This window comes from Acanthochromis polyacanthus, chromosome 18 (assembly GCF_021347895.1).
Source record: "Acanthochromis polyacanthus isolate Apoly-LR-REF ecotype Palm Island chromosome 18, KAUST_Apoly_ChrSc, whole genome shotgun sequence".
In the NCBI taxonomy this organism is placed as follows: domain Eukaryota; kingdom Metazoa; phylum Chordata; class Actinopteri; family Pomacentridae; genus Acanthochromis; species Acanthochromis polyacanthus.
This window is the reverse complement of record NC_067130.1, coordinates 32,022,788-32,042,241: the sequence shown is the minus strand read 5'-3', so window position 1 is coordinate 32,042,241 and position 19,454 is coordinate 32,022,788. Positions and strand designations below refer to the sequence as shown.

Sequence of the window (19,454 nt, the reverse complement as noted above, 5' to 3'; positions counted from 1 at the left end):
TGTCCAGAGCAGTGATGACATCGTACTGCTTAAAGCCATCTTCACCAACTTCAATCTGATCTTGGGGCTTGAAGAAGTCATCCTGATGGACCAGCAGCAGTTGGGCAGGTTCTTGATCAGACGGTTGGTGAGGCTGGTTTTCCCTCCATCAGTTACGCCGCCGATGCCGATGATGTACTTCATGTTCTCAGATTGGTTAAAATCTTGACAGAAATATAGATTAAAGAAATAAACTACATTAAAAAAGCAATTAAATCAAAGGAAAAAACATTTAAAACAAAACTTTTAAAAAGAAAATCAAACATTAAATACAATTAAATGATCTGAAACGGCAAAATATTTAACTGGATAATTAAATAGAAGATACAAAACGTGTAATTATGAAATTAAACATTTTTCAACAAAAATATTAAACATTAAAGATGAAATACTTTTGGTAAACATTTAAAAAATTAAATTAAGAAGAATAAACTTTAAAAAATACAAAACATTTAATTAGATCAGTAAACCTTTAAAAAGACAAAACATTTAATTAAAAAACTAAATGTTTAATAAGAAAATTAAATCTTAAAGACAATAAAACTTTAAATTAAACAGAAAATACAATGAAGCATTTAAAAAGAAAATTAAACATTAAAAGGTGATAAAACATTTAAACTGAAAAAACAAAGATTTAATCTAAAAATTAAACATTGAGAAAGAAAAATAATTTTTTCAAACAAGCCAATAAAACATTTGAAAAAACAACAATTAAACATTAAAAAGACAAAATATTTCAAAATCAAATCAGACATTAGAAAAGAATAAAAGGTGAGAAAAGAGCCAAACTAAACATTTAAGAAGAATCAAACTAAAGACAAAACATTTGAAAAGACACCAGTTAGACTTTAGAAGATCAAATTAAACAGAAGAGACAAAACGATCAAAAAGAGCAAAAACAGATAAAGGTCTTCTAGCGTCTTCTATATTAATTATAGATTTTTTTAACTCCTAATAAGGTAAGCTAAATCTAACATTATTACAGACACATTAGGTTTGCTTATCAAGAATTGTATTTTTCATGGTTTCTTATTTTATTCAAAGGTGAGGTGTTTATTGTGTGTCAAAAAAAGGAATCATTTAAAACCAGAAGCTGTTGAAAACCTGTTACTTCTGAATAAAATGAATAAAATCTCTCCTTTCCTGTACATCCTTGTCTAAGTTACACAAGCATATTCAGTACACTCTTCCTAGTTCCACAAGCACTTTCACTGTCCTCTGCCTGCATAAGGCCATGCCATAAGGTGACAGAAAGACATTATTACACAACCTGCTACATTATATGATACTACCATTTTGGGGAAATTTACACACACAGAATACATGAAAATATATTTTATTATACACATATGTGATCATATCTATAGAAATTATTTGATGATACATTTTTTTGTTTTTCATAGTCATTCCCTACTGCCATAATGAACAACGATTCAATGACTGAAGCATGTGGTTCAGATACAGCTGCCTGTGATTATACACTTGATCAGTAGGTGGTTTCGTGTGCTCATGAAGCAGGAAATGAACCCTTTCTCGAACCAATTGGCTCAAGTGGTTCAATGCCTCATGAGGCTTCATCTCACCATCACTACCCAAAAAGTTTGTTGCATGAGCTCCAACAAAACCTGTCCAGGTAGAAGGCCACTTTGACAAACAGGAAGTGGAAGATTCCAAGCAGATTTCTAGAAGGGGGAACCGGACTGTACTAAGTGTGGTCCAGTATAGAGGGGTGTTTTGTGGGGTTTTAAGGCTGATAATGATTATTAGTGAGACATTTGGAGGAGATGTTCATTTGCAGTAAATGAAAGTATTTAAAATGTTAGAGTTGATGACATTTTTTCATACCAAAGGTTATACTATGATGTATACTTAGAGACATACTATGCTACTCTGTTTGTTCTGGCTCTAGGCTGCTGCACTCCTCCTCTGGTGTTTTCTGGATTGTTCTCAGCTTCATGCCTTCGTCCACCCGGCCTCCATTGAATCGTCCCACCTGCCGTCTCTGAAGCTGAAGCTGGATTGGATCAGATCAAAGTACCGTCCAATCACGATGCCAGCTGCCTCTCAAAAGGCTCCTTCATCTGGCGGCACTTCTTCTGAGGGGAAGCTGAGCTTCAGCAGAACTTTGGAGATGTGTTCCAGTGGTTGGTGGATGTGTGATGAGATAGAGAGGGACCTTTGAATTGTTCAGAAAAGAAAACAGAAACCCATTGGTAGTTTTAGCTTAGGGTGCGACTGCGGTGTGTTTTTGGGTTTTAAGGGGAGTACAACTCTGGCTTAAGTCCTCCGTGGCTGGAGCATCAACTCAAACACCAACGGTCACCATGATGTTTTTGTCACATTGTGGACGACATACTAAACTAACATTTTTGTCATATTTTGGACGACATACTAAACTATGACTTTTTGGGACATTTTGGACGACATACTAAACTATGACGTTTTTTTTGACATTTTGGACGACATACTAAATTATGACGTTTTTATCCACATTTTGGACGACATACTAAACTATGACGTTTTTATCCACATTTTGGACGACATACTAAACTATGACGTTTTTATCCACATTTTGGACGACATACTAAACTATGATGTTTTTTTTGACATTTTTGACGACATACTAAACTGTGACGTTTTTTTTGACATTTTGGACGACATACTAAACTGTGACGTTTTTTTTGACATTTTGGACGACATACTAAACTGTGACGTTTTTTTTGACATTTTGGACGACATACTAAACTGTGACGTTTTTTTTGACATTTTGGACGACATACTAAACTGTGACGTTTTTATCCACATTTTGGACGACATACTAAACTATGACGTTTTTTTTGACATTTTGGACGACATACTAAACTATGACTTTTTTTTGACATTTTGGACGACATACTAAACTATGACGTTTTTATCCACATTTTGGACGACATACTAAACTATGATGTTTTTTTTGACATTTTGGACGACATACTAAACTGTGACGTTTTTTTTGACATTTTGGACGACATACTAAACTGTGACGTTTTTTTTGACATTTTGGACGACATACTAAACTATGACGTTTTTGGGACATTTTGGACGACATACTAAACTATGACGTTTTTGGGACATTTTGGACGACATACTAAACTATGACGTTTTTGGGACATTTTGGATGACATACTAAACTGTGACGTTTTTTTGACATTTTGGACGACATACTAAACTATGACCTTTTTTTTGACATTTTGGACGACATACTAAACTGTGACGTTTTTGGGACATTTTGGATGACATACTAAACTGTGACGTTTTTTTGACATTTTGGACGACATACTAAACTGTGACGTTTTTTTTGACATTTTGGACGACACACTAAACTGTGACGTTTTTGGGACATTTTGGATGACATACTAAACTATGACGTTTTTGGGACATTTTGGACGACATACTAAACTGTGACGTTTTTTTTTGACATTTTGGACGACATACTAAACTATGACCTTTTTTTTTGACATTTTGGACGACATACTAAACTATGACGTTTTTGGGACATTTTGGACGACATACTAAACTGTGACGTTTTTTTGACATTTTGGACGACATACTAAACTGTGACGTTTTTTTTGACATTTTGGACGACATACTAAACTATGACGTTTTTGGGACATTTTGGACGACATACTAAACTATGACGTTTTTATCCACATTTTGGACGACATACTAAACTATGATGTTTTTTTTGACATTTTGGACGACATACTAAACTATGACGTTTTTGGGACATTTTGGACGACATACTAAACTATGACGTTTTTATCCACATTTTGGACGACATACTAAACTATGATGTTTTTTTTGACATTTTGGACGACATACTAAACTGTGACGTTTTTGGGACATTTTGGACGACATACTAAACTGTGACGTTTTTATCCACATTTTGGACGACATACTAAACTGTGACGTTTTTGGGACATTTTGGACGACATACTAAACTGTGACGTTTTTGGGACATTTTGGACGACATACTAAACTGTGACGTTTTTGGGACATTTTGGACGACATACTAAACTGTGACGTTTTTATCCACATTTTGGACGACATACTAAACTGTGACGTTTTTATCCACATTTTGGACGACATACTAAACTGTGACGTTTTTATCCACATTTTGGACGACATACTAAACTGACGTTTTTATCCACATTTTGGACGACATACTAAACTGGGACGTTTTTGGGACATTTTGGACGACATACTAAACTATGACTTTTTTATCCACATGTTGGACGACACACTAAACTGTGACGTTTTTGTCATATTTTGGATGACATACTAAACTATGACATTTATCTACACTTTTAAAATAGTTTTTAATAAAAGCAAATTCATTATTCCAGTTTTTTTCTTTTGTACTATTATACTATTACTAGTGTACTATTCAATAACTGGTCATTAAGTTTTGGCAATATCATAGCATTTCCTGCCAATAAAGGGTATAATTTCATATGACAGACAGTGTGCTGTTATGCAACTAATAAACTACATGACCAACTGGTTGTTTCAGAAAAAGAAACACACCTTTTTTCATACACAACCTCTCCAGACACAAATAATTCTTTTATACGTGTTAGAAACCTCAGTTACATGATCCCAAACCCAAGTTTAAACCACAAAACAGCCTTTTGAAAGCAGAAGCAGCAGATGAAATGTCTTGTCATAAGGTCTAAAACTGCTTTCCTCAGTTGCCATTGTACATACAAACACAGAGTCATGAACAAACTTGTCTAACAACCTGCAGAGCTTCTCCAGTCTGATTGTACAAGTTGTTACCTGTTTTACAAACCAGCACCAAGAGCATTCTGCTGTGTGATCCACTGAACATGATTGTTAAATTATATAATGGAGCGATGCGTCATGTAGTTCAAGGGCACACAGTAAACTACTAAGAAAAGGCAGAAAAATCACAGAGAAAATAACAGAAATGCTCAATATATGCCCCATATGATTATATGGAAGTACGTCATCCAAAATGTAGAAAATGTGTGGAAATGTAGAAAATGTGTGTTTTATGTGTGGAGTCCTCCACACATAAAACACACAATTCCTTGTTTTGTTTCCCCCTTTGATCAAGAAAAAGTGTCAACAACAACAAAAACAATCCCAAAAATTCAACAAATGTTCCAACATTTTAATTTTTTTAAAAATGCAATCAAAACAGAAATCCACAGAATGATACTTTTTCAAACTCATATTTGGAAGAAAGGAGAAGGGAAACTGAGATAAAAATAAAGAATATTTATTAAATTTATCAAAGGTGACTAAAGGGAAACATAAAACCTTTGTTTACCATTCTGTTTAAATGATCACATACTTGTATAATCTATTATCGCTTTTGGTTCTCCATAAAAATAAAGTGAAATTATAAATGATAAGAATGGATCTGAGAGAAAAAGCATCAAATTATAGTCAGTCTCTGCATATATATGAAAAATTAAACAGTGTTTAAAGCTACAAAATCCAAACACCTTCAACTGTGAAACACATTTAATACTCTTTGACAAATGTTGTGAAAAATACTGTGAATTTTGTAGAACATTTCAACCCCAGTAAACATCACACCAGAACTACGTACAAACCAAAAACACAACATTTTTACCATGATGGTGTTAAAGAATAATACTTGTGTTTTACACCATTAAACTCCAAATCCTGTACAATTCATTTCTGTTGATCACTTTCCAAATCCTCCAGCAGTGTTTTAATTGATTCCCGTCCTTTTTAAGCAACACTTTCTTCCAGTTTAAGTTTACTTAAAATGACGTGTGTTAAGTTTTATTTTGCTGCTGAGTAGCTCACGAATCTGACTTCAAGGTTTTTAAAGAAAAATAACTAATGGGAAGATTGTGGCAGTTGTCTAGTTTATTTTATTTTTATATTCAACTCCGCTAAAACTGTAGTAACCAAAGTTAGCTGACATTAGCTAGAATTTGCCACCTTCAGTTAGAGGTCGTACAAGGCTAAGACTGTTGCACCAAAGTTAGCTAAAGGTAGCTAATACACGCCACTTTGGTGTATTGGTTGGTGATCAAAGTTAGCCTACTAAAATAACTATGTTGTGACGATAACATGACAATTAGTATATAAAGGGGCGGACAAAATAATGCAAACACAACACCCCGACACCAAATGTTTCTGTCGACTTAGCTCTAAAATTAGGAGGAATCTGTGTGGCGCTAATGTTTACAAGAACGACCTCCTAATCAGCCCTTGGATCCAACAGCTTCAACCACAATGTTAAGTCTAACAATGAAAAAAAATAACTTAGTGGACATAACTCCAGTTGTATGAGGATGTAGAGGTTAGTCTTGGACAGCCAGACTATTCTGTAGCACTGACACAGCGCTGCACAGAATGGTCCGACTACACTTCACTGTTGTTTCAGTATAGCGGGGAGAACAGCTCGGCTCGTTTGTATTTCTTTAAACCAATCACAAACCCATAAAACTAGCAGGGTTGCTTCATTAGAAATCAAAACCTTTCGCGAAACTTGAAATTTTCGGTCAAAGATGTTTCTTGGAAGTGATAGTCATTGATATTTATTGTGTTGAGGAGAATTTGGAAAATCACAACACATAGATTTGCAGGTTTATACTCACAGTCTACTTCCAGTCAGTCAGACTATCTGACCTGGTGAATGAAGACGACGATGTTTGAGCGAAGGCTGCTAATTGACAAGGATACTGAGACTTCATCTGAGTTTAACCAATCAAACTTCAATTCAAGATGATAATACAAACAGTTCAACATTACCGGAAATGTGCTGAGTTGTATTCTTGTTGAGTGCTATATGATAAGGTGGACACTGTTCTTTTAGCTGTATGATTAAAACCAGCTACAGCCAGGAGGTGGTTAGCTTAGCTTAGCACAAAGAGCTGACCGGGCTGTGCTCAAGTCTAATGAAATCCACCTTAGATAAACTCTAAAGCATCATTTTCTATTAGTTTTTTCATGATTTGGATTATATTGTGCAGGTGTTATTTTGTCCACTACCCATCTAACTCTGTATCGTACTCACTAAACGCTGCCTAAAAGGATGGAAACAAACAAACTGATGGATGGTTTGGAACAGAAAGAGGAATGTAAAGTGCACTTTAGCAAAGCAGCAGTATGTTCTGTTTTGTCTGACCTCTGACCTCTGGATGAGTCTCGGCGAATGAATCGGTTTCGGGCTGAAACTGGAGCTCTCTTTGGCTCGTGGCTCGTAAACTTCCACCTAATTCTTTCCTCCAACAACAATGACATCAGACAGTCATGCTGAAACCCTGGCTGCTTTGCCAAGTGCCTGTAAATCAGCCCCTGCTCAAAGCGATCACACGCCTCAGATCCAGCATTCTTTGTGACACAGTCTTTTCTTTGGCTTTCGTATCTGCTGAACCTGTTGGCTCAGCTGGAGGAACTCGTGCTCCCTTTTTGTTGCAGTTGTTTGGACTGAGCTCAAGGATTTTTTGAGCTGAGAAGGATGACCACAGTTACAGTGTCAAGGTTTCTGCTGTTTCAGAGCAGGACATTTAGTTTTAATCAAGCGTAAATGTAAAAAGTTGGTCTAAACTGTGAGAAACTCCTTAAAACTAAGGTTTTACAGTTGCGTCATGCTTCAGAAACCTAACAGAACAATGTGGAGGCTTACAGGTGCGGTAAAAACCTCAAAGTTATGTAGCTCTAAGAGAAACAGCAGGACAAATTAGTTATTATTCTTATCATGTCCTCAGTGGTATGCTGCTTTAATCCACTGCCGCTCACATTCCACTGTCAGATAACACTCTCCACCAACAAAGGCCACTTAAAATACTTTGTAGTTCCATCATTAGACAAAGACAAACTGGTCATCATGACTTGGGTGCCACGAGATGCTTAGACAGTGAGCTATAGTAGCTAGCAACAAAACTAGCCACACGCTAACAGGAAGCGACTGAGTTCTGTTTGTAGAGGAAACAAAACAATTACGTTAGTTGTTTTCCTCGCACTGCATTTGGTTGAAAAAACTGACATAGGTGCTGGTTACATGCTAGTTAGCTTGGACCGGCAACTAAAACAAGATGGTAGATAACAGCTAATACAAACAAAATGCGTTCTCTTCGCAGCATCAAGACTGTTTTACGTCAACGAAACAAGTCAAAGTTACGTTGATGGCACCACGAACTTACAAATACACAGATAAAGTAATTTTTGGATAAATTGTTAATACTGGTCTGACAGAACTCTTACACCAAGAGGGCGGACGTTATGCTAATACTAAGCTAGCAGGGCTACATTAAAACATGCTTTAGTTCTTTATGGTTTTTCTTGTATTGTGTTTGACTGATAAAATGAAATATTTTCTTTCTTGACTGTTTTCAGTCTTCTCAAGGAGGACATGATATGAAAAGATCTGAGAACTGGAGACTTTAGCATATCAGTACCAACAAGCAGAATGCTATAAATGACAGTGGAACACAAGTGGCAAACCACCTTAAGACTATTCCATCTAAAATCTTTAGGGGCTTCTGCTCAACCACCTCTGATTGACTGAAACTTTTCATACCTTAAACTTTAGCTATGTATAAAGATACTTATGACATTTTAGATTTATGTGTTAGCTACTTTCCAAGAAAATGTTTTTCAAACATTGCCCGTCAACCCACTCCTCACATTGAAATTTGAGTTTGTTTGAACACCAATATCTCAGGAACTATTAAAGATGAAAACTTGAAATCTCTAATATCGGACAAGTCGATCAAACAATCTCTAATACTTTTTAATATCAAATACTTGAAAAGTAAAGAGTAAAAAATGATTTTAGTTGAACCATTAATAGCGGACTAAGCCGCCCAATCCTAACAGAAAGGAGTTAGATCTCAACAATAACAACGAAAGTCATTTGCATATTTGCGCAAAAAAAGTGCTACAAGTTGGTTGACAGTTGCTAAATTAAAAAAAAAAACTATTTCTTGGAAAATATTCGATATATCAAACTAAAATTTCAAAACACACATATTTTCTGGCATAAAAATTTCACTCAAATCAGAAATGGTCAAGTAGAAATTGAATTACCCATGAGCCACTTTGTAGTTTGGCCAAGATTTAACCTGGACTGGTGTCAGTGAATCCAGAAAAATATCACCTGAGTTCTCCAGTTAAGTTCTCCATAAACCCGTCAGGCTGTAGTAGTCTCCAAATGAAGTTAATCCAGAAGTTTTGGTCTTTAAAGAGGAGAGTCAGGCTGATGTCCGTAGAAATGATGCAATGATTTGTGTTTGAGGAAGGCGGCAATCGACGTCGACCTTTTCACCTTCGTCGTTCCCTTGTACGTCAGTGGTCGTTGTCCGGAGGCCGAGGAAAGGCGGTGCTGGCGACGCCGTTTCTGCTGCTGCTGCTGCTGCTGCTGCTGATGCTCCCAGTTGGAGTCGACCTGCTGAACTCCACCTTGTCCGGTCACAGCAGCTCTGGCCGGAGCTCCCAGCAGCTGGAAGATGTCCAGCGGGGCGGTCCGGCTCAGGTACTGCCAGGGCTTCTTCCCCGCCATGTCCCTCAGCCGGATGTCGGCGTTGAACTTGCTGACCAGCAGTCGGATGATATTTTTGTTGTTGTGGATGGCGGCCACGTGGAGAGGAGTGTGGCCGTTGGTCGCCCTGGCATTGATGTCGAAGGATAAACCGGCCTTTTCAACGCCGTACCTGAAACCACAACCAGAGAGAGAATTTAGGTCAAATCAGCAAATCTTTAGTGCAGTTTCTGCCCCGACTATCTCTAATTTACCTGAAAATGTTTTAGAATGTTAATATAGATATTTATAAAAGCATTTGTGAAATTTTAGCTTGATATACAAAATGTTTTTAAAAATCAACCCACTTTCAGCAGGTTTTTCCTCATGTTAACTTTAGCCTGTTTGAACAACAATATCTGAAAAACAATTAAAGACACAAACCTGAAATTTTCTCTGTTATTTCTCATCATGTCATGACTCAGAATCTGTAATATCAGACAAGTACATAAAGTATTCTCCATTTATGGTTTTGTTAACGGGAGCTGAAGTTTAGTGGATCGGTTCTGACTGTTTAGGACTACTTCCTCTGAGTCTGTATGGATGTTCTATTTAACGCAACGTCTCTGAAGCAGATCAAATAATCTCTGATTATGGGGGAGTTGAAATATAAAATATTAAGCTCACATTAAAAACTAATAATCCAGAAGTCAACTTGTGATATTTCCTGAACCACATGCAGATTCAGGTCACAATAATATAAACATATAGAACACTTTATTATGAAATTAATTATCTTGATTTTTGAGAAGGCGGCGCGTAGAGATGCAGCGGCTCAGCGTGCAGTGACAATAAAGACATTCTGATTCTGATTTGGTCACAAAAATGGAACAGAAACGGTCAGGTTTCCCCACAGAAACTAAAATATTGGTAGATTCAACTAAAACGGAGTTCTGGAGTTTAGAAAGGATTCTCAAAATATAACTAAGGAACCTTATTTTTATTTAATATTGGCATATTTTTCTTGTTTAGACCCACTTTGTCAACATAAACTTTAGTTTGGAGGACACTTAATTCTGTTTAATTTCTTTGTAAATTATCGCTGCAGATAGATCAATATAATAACATCAGCATGAACTAGCCACAACAAAATACATAAAGAAATACTGGACAAGTTGATCAAACAAACTTTGATTATGGCTGAGTTGAAATGTGAATAAAATAGAAGCTGTCATTCCAAGTTCCATCTTTAAGCAACACTATCAAAAACATTGTCAACTAGTGATATTTTCTGAACCACATGTAGCTGCCCATGGTATAAAAAACAGTTATAATTAAAGAAGCATTTTTAAACTCCAGACCTCTACTTGGATCAGACCATCTACTTATATTTTAGCTTTTGTGGCAAAACTTGTCAAACCTGAAAATCAATTTTGTGTCAATTTACTGTCCCAGAAACCATCAGAATTCTCCAGTATTTAATAATATTTATCTTCTATATGACATTATATTGTGGGATAGTAGGAAATGTAGAAGCAGCAGGACACAAGATGAGCACCTGTAATGTTACGCAAATACTGTGAGCCATGCAGAACCTGCCAGACAGCCTTGTAGGGATTTACAGTGTTTCAGTTCAGTCTCTACCTGCTATTAAGTGTTTTCTCAAAGGGAATTGTTGGATTTCTCTCTATTATAATATGCAGAGTCTTGACTTTACTGTTTGAAGTCATGTGACAGCAAACGCTACCGTTGAAAGGCTTTGAGTCACTTAGAAATCTCTTTATTTTTGAAAGAAATGCAGTTTTACCAATGAAGTTAACATTAAATGAATGATAAATTCAGTCTAGACATTATTAATGTGGTAAATGACTATTCTAGCTTTTAAACGGCTGGTTTTTAATGGAATATCTCCATAGGGGTACAGAGGAACATTTCCAGCAACCATCACTCCTGTGTTCTAATGCTACATTGTGTTAGCTAATGGTGCTGAAAGGCTCATTGATGATTAGAAAACCCTTGTGCAGTTATGTTAGCACATGGATAAAAGTGGGAGTTTTCATGACAACCCTTTAATTGCCTGGGTGACCCTAAACCTTTGAAGATTAGTATTTGTTGCAAACTGGCGCAATATGAATGAACAAAGTTGATCTGAATTTGTAAAAAAAAATTCAACACAAACTCCCACTAAAGGTTGGAAACAGTCAAATTAGTAGGAATTTACCCAGCATTCACTATGAGGAAGTTGCTGATGACTGTAAGGGTTCACATAAAGTACTGTACCTATCAGTCTATTTGCTTTGGTTGGTCTTTCTGTTGACTTTCTATTTCATTTCTATGCTGCAAATAAAATGGTTTCACTTTCTGTTTAAATGCGCCTTCAGAACTGTGTCAATAGTGGAGCTAAGAATGTAAAGTATGCAATGAAGGAAGGCAATAAAACGTGAAGGGTTCATCCTGTATGTGGCAGGAATGTGATCAGATTATCCACCGGTTTTATTTTAATACCAGTGTACCCATGGACACCTTCCCTAGTGTAGAGTTAATGGCAAGAAGTTCAGAAAAGCTGGGATTGGATTCCATATCACACTATTAAGGCCGACAAACATAAGAGCGCACCGTCTCAGTGGTAACGATGTAAACAGTTCATCACTGACACTGCACTGTTCAAACTAATCCTCTCTGGTTTCAGGACGCTTCGTAAACCTGACCGTCCTTTTTTACAGAGCTGTTGGTCGCTCACCACAGAGTGTTGAGGACTCGGTGGTCGCCGTGTTTAGCGATCCAGTGCAGCACAGTGAAGCCGGACATGAAGTCTCGCTTGTTGAGCAGAGACGAGTCCTCTCTGAACAGAGAGTAGATGTCCGGCCAGGCGCCCATCGCCCCCTTCACCAGCCAGGCGTGTTCTCTGGGCTCCAGGGGAAACAACTGCGACTGAAAACAAGAGCGATTATCATCAATCAATCATATATCATACGTAGGGTTTTCAACCTAAAGATAAGAGTTTAGAGACAGGAAGAAGTTTGCAAGCAAGGAACAGGTACCAACGCAATACCAGACATTTGGGAGCAACATTTGGTCAAATATCCTGTTTTAAATGTCTACAAATATATTGTTGTACATACATAATTTTTACATTCAAAGTATTTCTTTCAAATTTAAAGGTCCCATACAGTGAAAATGCATTTTTGTTGTGTTTCGTGGTTGTTATGAACTTGGATGTGTAAAATTAAAGCTGTTCAGATATGAAGTACTGTTTAAAATGAGTAATAATACACACCAGACTAAGAATCACAAAATAAGTAAAGATAGAATATAGTCAGACTTTGAATGTCTATTTGAAATATTTGATAATACGGACGCATTCTGGCATTCTGTCCTAATAACATAGATGTACTAGTTTCACTCTAGCAGTTGCCACCGTGCTTCACATCATGATGCTGCCACCACCGTGCCCCACAGTGTGGATGGTGTGTCTGTGATGATGTTCAGTGTTTGTGACGCTTGGAACTCCTTCAGAGGAGTCATAGGTGTCTTGGTTTCCTCCCTCTCTAGTCTCTTTCTTCTCGGTCTCTCAGGTCTTGAGGACGTCCTGCTCTAGTCAGGTTTATTCATGTTCCATCTTCCTTCCATTTCTTAATGATGGATTTAACTGGACTCCAAGAGATCTTCAGGAACTTGGAAATGTTCCTGTATCGTCCTGACTGATGCTTTTCAACAACCTTTTCTCAGAGTTTCTTTGAGTGTTCTTTAGTCTTCATGGTGTAGTTCTATCCAGGAGTTCTGATCCACCAGATACAAGAGTCTTTATGCTACAATCATTGAGACACTGAGGCTCAGATGATCAGTTTGATTACTGGTTGTGCCGGTGTTCAGTTAGTCACCTTTTAGGGTGTGTGTACTTACGCAAGCACTTACTTTACATTTAATATTTTTAAATAATTAGCATTAATTGTATAAATCAGTTTTCACTTCATCAAGGAGTCTTTTTTGGTAAATTATGTAAAAAAAAAAATCAATTCTAATTGACTTCCAAGAGGGTTGAATACTTCTAATAGGGACTGTAATTATTTATATCTTAAATCCTTCTTACAGAAGATGAAAAATACATACATCATGGATACGTAGATAGACAGTAATCAGCAGTAATGTTCACATTCATAGAACCAACACCATACTAATCATTTTAAATCAATCCAGGTTACAAAACCAAAATCAACACAGTATTTTGATCTTGGTTGAGGAATATCTGGTTTCTGTGAGTAAACTGTTCTGTTCTTCAGTCTTACCTGCCGACTGCGGCCTTCGTGCTGAGCAGGTGAGGACGTGGAGGTGATGGGGAGGCTCCTCCTGGCGTCCTTCTTCTCGACTACGTCCACCAGACTGCCGACGCTGTCGCATCGAGGCGGTGTGCAGCAAGACGACAGCGAGGAGGTCGACAGGTTGTGGCAAAGGCTGAGCGACGAGGAGATCCGGTGGAGGCGGTTCAGCCGGGCCGCCTCGCTACTCCCTGGTCCGACACCTCCAGCCTCCTCCTGGAGAAGCTGGTCCAGATCGGCCCCCATACTTCTGCACATCCGGCTCCTCAGGCGGCTGCTGACCCGCCTGGCGACGGTCGGACGCTGCCTCAGCTGTGGGGACGACGTGGAACCATCACTGGACTCTGCGTCCTCACGGTCATCACAGAGGTCACCTGAAGGACGGAGGGAAGAGTTCAGTAGGTTTCAAACAAGATGGTGCCACAAAGGGTCACCTGGGATAGAATAAAAACATTTGTTGTCCAGACAAAATTGAAAATGCTTCTAGAGTGCATCCACAAACACATTACATTCATTTAGGTAACAGCAACTCAGCTGCACGGATAGAAACATGTATTAAACTGGTCCACATTGTGAGTGTTTAAAGCTGTTCTAACTACAACTGAAAATGAGCGAGTACTTGTGGTGTCTATTCAAAGGCCTCAACATGAGAAATGAGAGATATTTGTGTCCAGAATGAAGCCAAGAGACGAGATGAAACCTCGTGTGCTGCAGTAAGTGTCTGTGTTTGTACGATCGTTTGTTTTACAAAACAGTTGGAAACTCCACACCTCCTGATTCCACAAAGGACGTGGACAGATCCAGTTTCAGTCGCTGTTAGACGATCCGACAGGCACTTTGTCTGAGCAAACCACTGATGGTCGAAAGAACAATCTGTTTCTTCAATCTAGTTTCCATTAATACAAATGTATCTGAGCAGATATTTGATATTTTACCTTTTTCCAGTCTGGAAAAAGTCCTCTCATTTTTTCGATCATAGATACTTCCCTCCCAGGTGTATTGGCCACAAGTTGAACATAAAAGCTTGACACTTTGCAAAACTGTCACAAATCACCAGAATAAATCATCTGATCTCTTTTAATTGGTTCCAATCCCAGTTAAGGTCTGTCCTATGAAGGAAGCTCAACAAATCCAGGACATCTTTTCGTTTTCTGGCTTAACTGAACCCAACAACCTCCTGAAGCTGGTCAACCATCAGACACCAGAAAACAGACAAACATGGACAAGTCCGCTGGAATATTTTACAAACTAAAACGCTACAGACCTGTAGAAAGGTGCCACGCCATCACTCGGCCTGCAAACTTCTGGTCGTCATGGAGATGGTTGGGGGAGTGATGCAACGGCGACGAATGAGCTGAAGGCTTCTGCTCGTCAAGGAGATTTCCCGTAGAATGATGCCACGGTTTGGTAGTTTTATCGTCGCCGTGGTGCATTACAGGCTCAGGCTCTGGTCCTTGGATTCGCCGGAGCGCTTCTTGGATTTTATCCTCAGCTAGAAATCAAACCACATTCAATACACTTTACTGCATATAGTAGTGATTTCCTTGCCTGGAGACCAGACAGCCTTTATATTGTGTATTACAAATACACATAAAGTCAGTCTGGAACTGCTCCATTGAACCAAATCGAGCCCAGAGGCGGGACTACCGATCACAGCTTGAATTGGAGAGAGCCAATCGGCGTAACACATGTGTGACACAATCACTAAGCGACCTAACAATTGCCTTTCCGCCATGATGTTTTGTAGTTTTAACAGCTTCCTTCGCCGTACAGGGGTCCTGAGGAAAATCTAAGCTCTCCCTTTCAACAGTGGAGGGCAGCATCACGCATTCTATCGTACAGCCTGCCGGAATTAAAAATACATCCTTTTTAAAAAGAAAAGCTTTAAGAGCTGCTTCTTGTTGAGGTTTTAAGGACAAATTCAGCCCGTGCAAAACAGAGGAAAGCGCACGAGAGAAACCTCGCTCTGTTGCGGTCGCATCGTTAACTCCCGCCTCTGGTGCTCTGATTGGTTCGGTCTGATCTGCTCGGAGCTTGACAACCTGTCAAAATGTGTCAATGGAGGAGGGCTAGACCGTATTCCCGTATATCCCTTATAACGGGAATACAGTCTAGCTAAGCTAGGCTAGTGAGTTCCTTCTTCTTCAGTTGTCCTTTGAAATGGAAAAAAAGCTGCAGTTCCAATAACACTGATCGAAAGGTGATGCAAAATCCAGAACAAAAAGCACTAGAAAGGTAAGTGACTGAAGAATAGCAGAGAAATCGAAGGATTTCAAGAAACCTTAATGAAATCTGCTAAAAAAAAATCTGTTTCATTATTTGAATGAGACAGAAATTAAATATTAAAGTTACATTTTGAAGCAGGTTTTTCAGTATGTTTGACATAAAGTTTGGAGTATTGTTCGACTCCACATCCCATTTTTTAGGTTTACTTTTTGGGCAGTCCACAATCTTCATTATTTTACCTCTTATTTGCCCCTTTTTCCAGCCAAAATTGTTTAAAGATGTAGTTCAACTCATATAATGCAGATTTCAATTTGCTAAATGAGTGACTGGCGCTCCCGCATTGTAACTGAAGTGATTTAATGAATCAATCATTTCACACACAAACGGGATATTTTTAGCTCACAAGATAACTGCAAAACAACTTAATTTTTAAAATAAATCATCTTAATTACAGTCTTAATAATGCTGGTAATCACACCAAACACTTACAGCCTAAACACCAGAAACAATACTTCAATACTGCCTATAATCTAGAGCTGAAAATACCCATAAGTTCCATTGTTGATTAATCTGTTGATTGTCTTCTGGGTGAATAGATTAGTTCTTTGGTTTATAAAATGCCAGAAAATGGTGAAAAATGTTGATTACTGTCTCTCAAAGCTCAGAATAAAGTCCTCAAATGTCTTGTTTTGTCGACAGCCCAAAGATATTTAGTTGACGATCAAAGGGAAGTAAAGAAATCAAGAGAATGTTCACATTTAATATTCTGCAGTCAGAAAAATTTAACTTTTTTCCTTAAAAATAACTCAATCCAGTAAGCGGATTATCAGAATAGTTCATTTAAAAGCTGACAACTGATCAATTAACAGTTGCAGCTCTGTGTATTTGTGAGTTAAGACTGTTTAAACAAGATAAAAACATCTATAGATGAGAACACCAGTAACTACTAATGTAAATAAATATCCCAAAAGTTGGCTGTTTCTTTCTATAGTTACATAACATTTAAACTGAGGACAGTTGGGTACAACAGCTGCTAATTGTAGTTTTTAGCAAATGTTCCTCACACAAGAGGAAATAGAGCTTTAGTTGGGGACTATTTTCAGATTAGTACACATTTGGTCCTCAAGCTGGCGTTTCTTCCCCTGTGAGTTGAAATAAACTCCAGTGCGTCTGTTCTGAATCTGTTCTTGTTAACGTACCTGCTCTCGCCTGCAGATCCTCAGAGCTGCTGTTCCACCTCGACGCTCTCGGGGAACCAGACGGAGGAAAGACATTGCTGGAGAAGGAGGCGTCAGAAGATGGGGGGAAGATGCTGCTGTAGCTGGATGAGAGTCTCTGGGTGGGATGTGGTTCAAGCCTGGGCTCCACCTGGACGCCTCCTGGCTGGAAGTACCGGAGGTCCTGGTGGACGTTGTGGTGCGACGGCGCCTCTGCAGCTTGACGTGGAGATCCAGATCTAGATGCAGGTTCTGACCTCCTTCCTGGACCTCGAGGAGTCGACACCACCGGGTCTATGTCCTGGATGCAGATCTGAGGCAGCTTCCTCTCTGATGAAGGCGAGGACGGAGCAGGTGGGTCCACGATGCAGGGCGACGAGGCAGAAATGGCCCTCAGAGTGTCTCCGAGGGGTGCGTTCAGGGGCCACACACCTCCTGATGAACCTCGTCTGACCGGGACCTCCTCATCTTCCTCATCGTCGTCATCATAAGAAACAGCAGATTTGTAGCTCGGCCGGTGTCTGATGCGACGTGGAACGACATGATGCTGCTGAGGAAGAGGAGGCTGCTGAGGAAGAGGAGGTTCTGGATGAAGACAAGGTTCTTGATGAAGATGAGGTTCTTGATGAAGAGGAGGCTCCTTATTAAGAGGAGGCTGCTGATGAAGATGAGGTTCTGGATGAAGAGGAGGTTCTGGTTGAAGAGGAGGTTCTGGTTGAAAAGGAGACTGCTGACGTAGAGGAGGTTCTGGATGAAGACGAGGTGGTTGATGAAGACGAGGCTCCTTATTAAGAGGAGACTGCTGATGAAGACGAGGATCCTGGTGAAGAGGAGGTGGTTGATGAAGACGAGGTTCTTGATGGAAACGAGGTGCTTGATGAAGACGAGGCTGCTGATGAAGAGGAGGCTGCTGATGAAGATGAGGTTCTGGATGAAGACGAGGCTGCTGATGAAGAGGAGCCTGCTGATGAAGAGGAGGTTCTGGATGAAGAGGACGTTCTGGATGAAGATGAGATTCTTGATGGAAACGAGGCTGCTGATGAAGAGGAGGCTGCTGATGAAGAGCACCCTCAGGCGTCCCCATGAGGCGTTCAGGGACTGGCTGGCTGGTTCCTGATGTGGTACCGGGACCAGAACTCGCTCTCTGCTGCCCCAGTCTGGAGCTGTGAACCGGGGCAGCAGGTCCAGCCTTCAGTCCAGGTCTCTCCGGGCTCTGACTCTCTACCTGAACAGGTGAGCTGTTTATCTGCGGCTGTCTCAGGTTCAGATTCGTCTCCACATTGTTGTTGTTGTTCAGCATGATCCCCGCTGCAGGTAGGATTGTTTTCCGGGTGGTTTCTCCCGGCGGGGCGGGTGTTGTCTCCTCCAGTTTCTGCCGAGGCTTTTCCGCGGTCGTACCCGGGTTTCGGCGAGCGTTTTCCGGCGTGCGCTCGCTCTTCTTCCCAGTGTGCAGCCACGGAGCCCCGGAGGACCCCCCTTCACCGGGGACATGACCTTTAAATTTCTTCCTGAGAACCACAAAAGAAACTCCGTCGATCTGTCTGACGGTGGCCACGGAGTTGACGAACTTCTTGAAGAGCTCCCGGTTCCGGTCCCGGTCCGCATGGTCCCGGAGGAAGGGCCGGAAGTGAAACAAGAGGTCGGAGTTTTTCACCGAACCTCCGCTGCTCTGGAGGAAATGCAGCACCGCGTCCTGAGTGATGTCCGTGTCCATGCTGAGCTTCACTCTGCTCGGTCTGAGAGGCTCCGTCTCCCGCCCCGCTGGGCTCAAAGGTCGGAGCAGAACAAGCCCCGCCCACCGTAGGTATTTAACACCTGACTCACCTGCCGCATTCCTGCAGGTAACCCGGATGTGCAGCGAGCAAACAGCTGCAGGTACAGGGACTCAAAGGGCAGTAAAATTCTGCATCACAATCACAGTGTATTCTATATTAGAAGCTTTTTGTTACATTAAAAACAGGAAAACTGAAAATCTTCTGCAAGTTTCTCTGAAGCAGATCATAAATGTCCTGTATGTCTGAATAACGGAGACGACAAAATAACCTTTAATGTTCTGCATAAGATAAGATAAAACAGAACTTAACCCCAAAGTAAATCCTTGTTCCGGACATTCGAGAGAATTAAATGACATAACCTGGGAATAAATGC

The 19,454-nt window shown here is 39.7% G+C and overlaps 1 protein-coding gene across 1 annotated transcript; it reads right to left on the bottom strand.

Annotated features, from left to right (window-relative positions):
• Positions 1-5,307: 5,307 nt before the first annotated feature.
• On the bottom strand, positions 5,308-19,100 carry LOC110964683 (ankyrin repeat domain-containing protein SOWAHB-like). Its single transcript, XM_022213476.2, has 5 exons — positions 17,289-19,100; positions 15,128-15,355; positions 13,834-14,237; positions 12,288-12,478; positions 5,308-9,740 (listed from the first exon to the last, which is right to left on the bottom strand). Exons 1-5 carry the CDS (start codon positions 19,018-19,020, stop codon positions 9,269-9,271), a joined length of 3,027 nt encoding a protein of 1,008 aa, XP_022069168.2. The 5' UTR covers positions 19,021-19,100; the 3' UTR covers positions 5,308-9,268.
• Positions 19,101-19,454: the final 354 nt, after the last annotated feature.

What these genes read in the sequence shown, in the direction of transcription:
- LOC110964683 (XM_022213476.2), bottom strand. Translation starts at nt 19,020, where the DNA reads ATGGACACGGACATCACTCAGGACGCGGTGCTGCATTTCCTCCAGAGC. An exon ending in GGCGTGGCACCTTTCTACAG is followed by an intron (nt 14,238 to 15,127) that starts GTCTGTAGCGTT and finishes TCCGTCCTTCAG; the next exon opens with GTGACCTCTGTGATGACCGT. An exon ending in CGAGTCCTCAACACTCTGTG is followed by an intron (nt 9,741 to 12,287) that starts GTGAGCGACCAA and finishes TTGTGGTTTCAG; the next exon opens with GTACGGCGTTGAAAAGGCCG.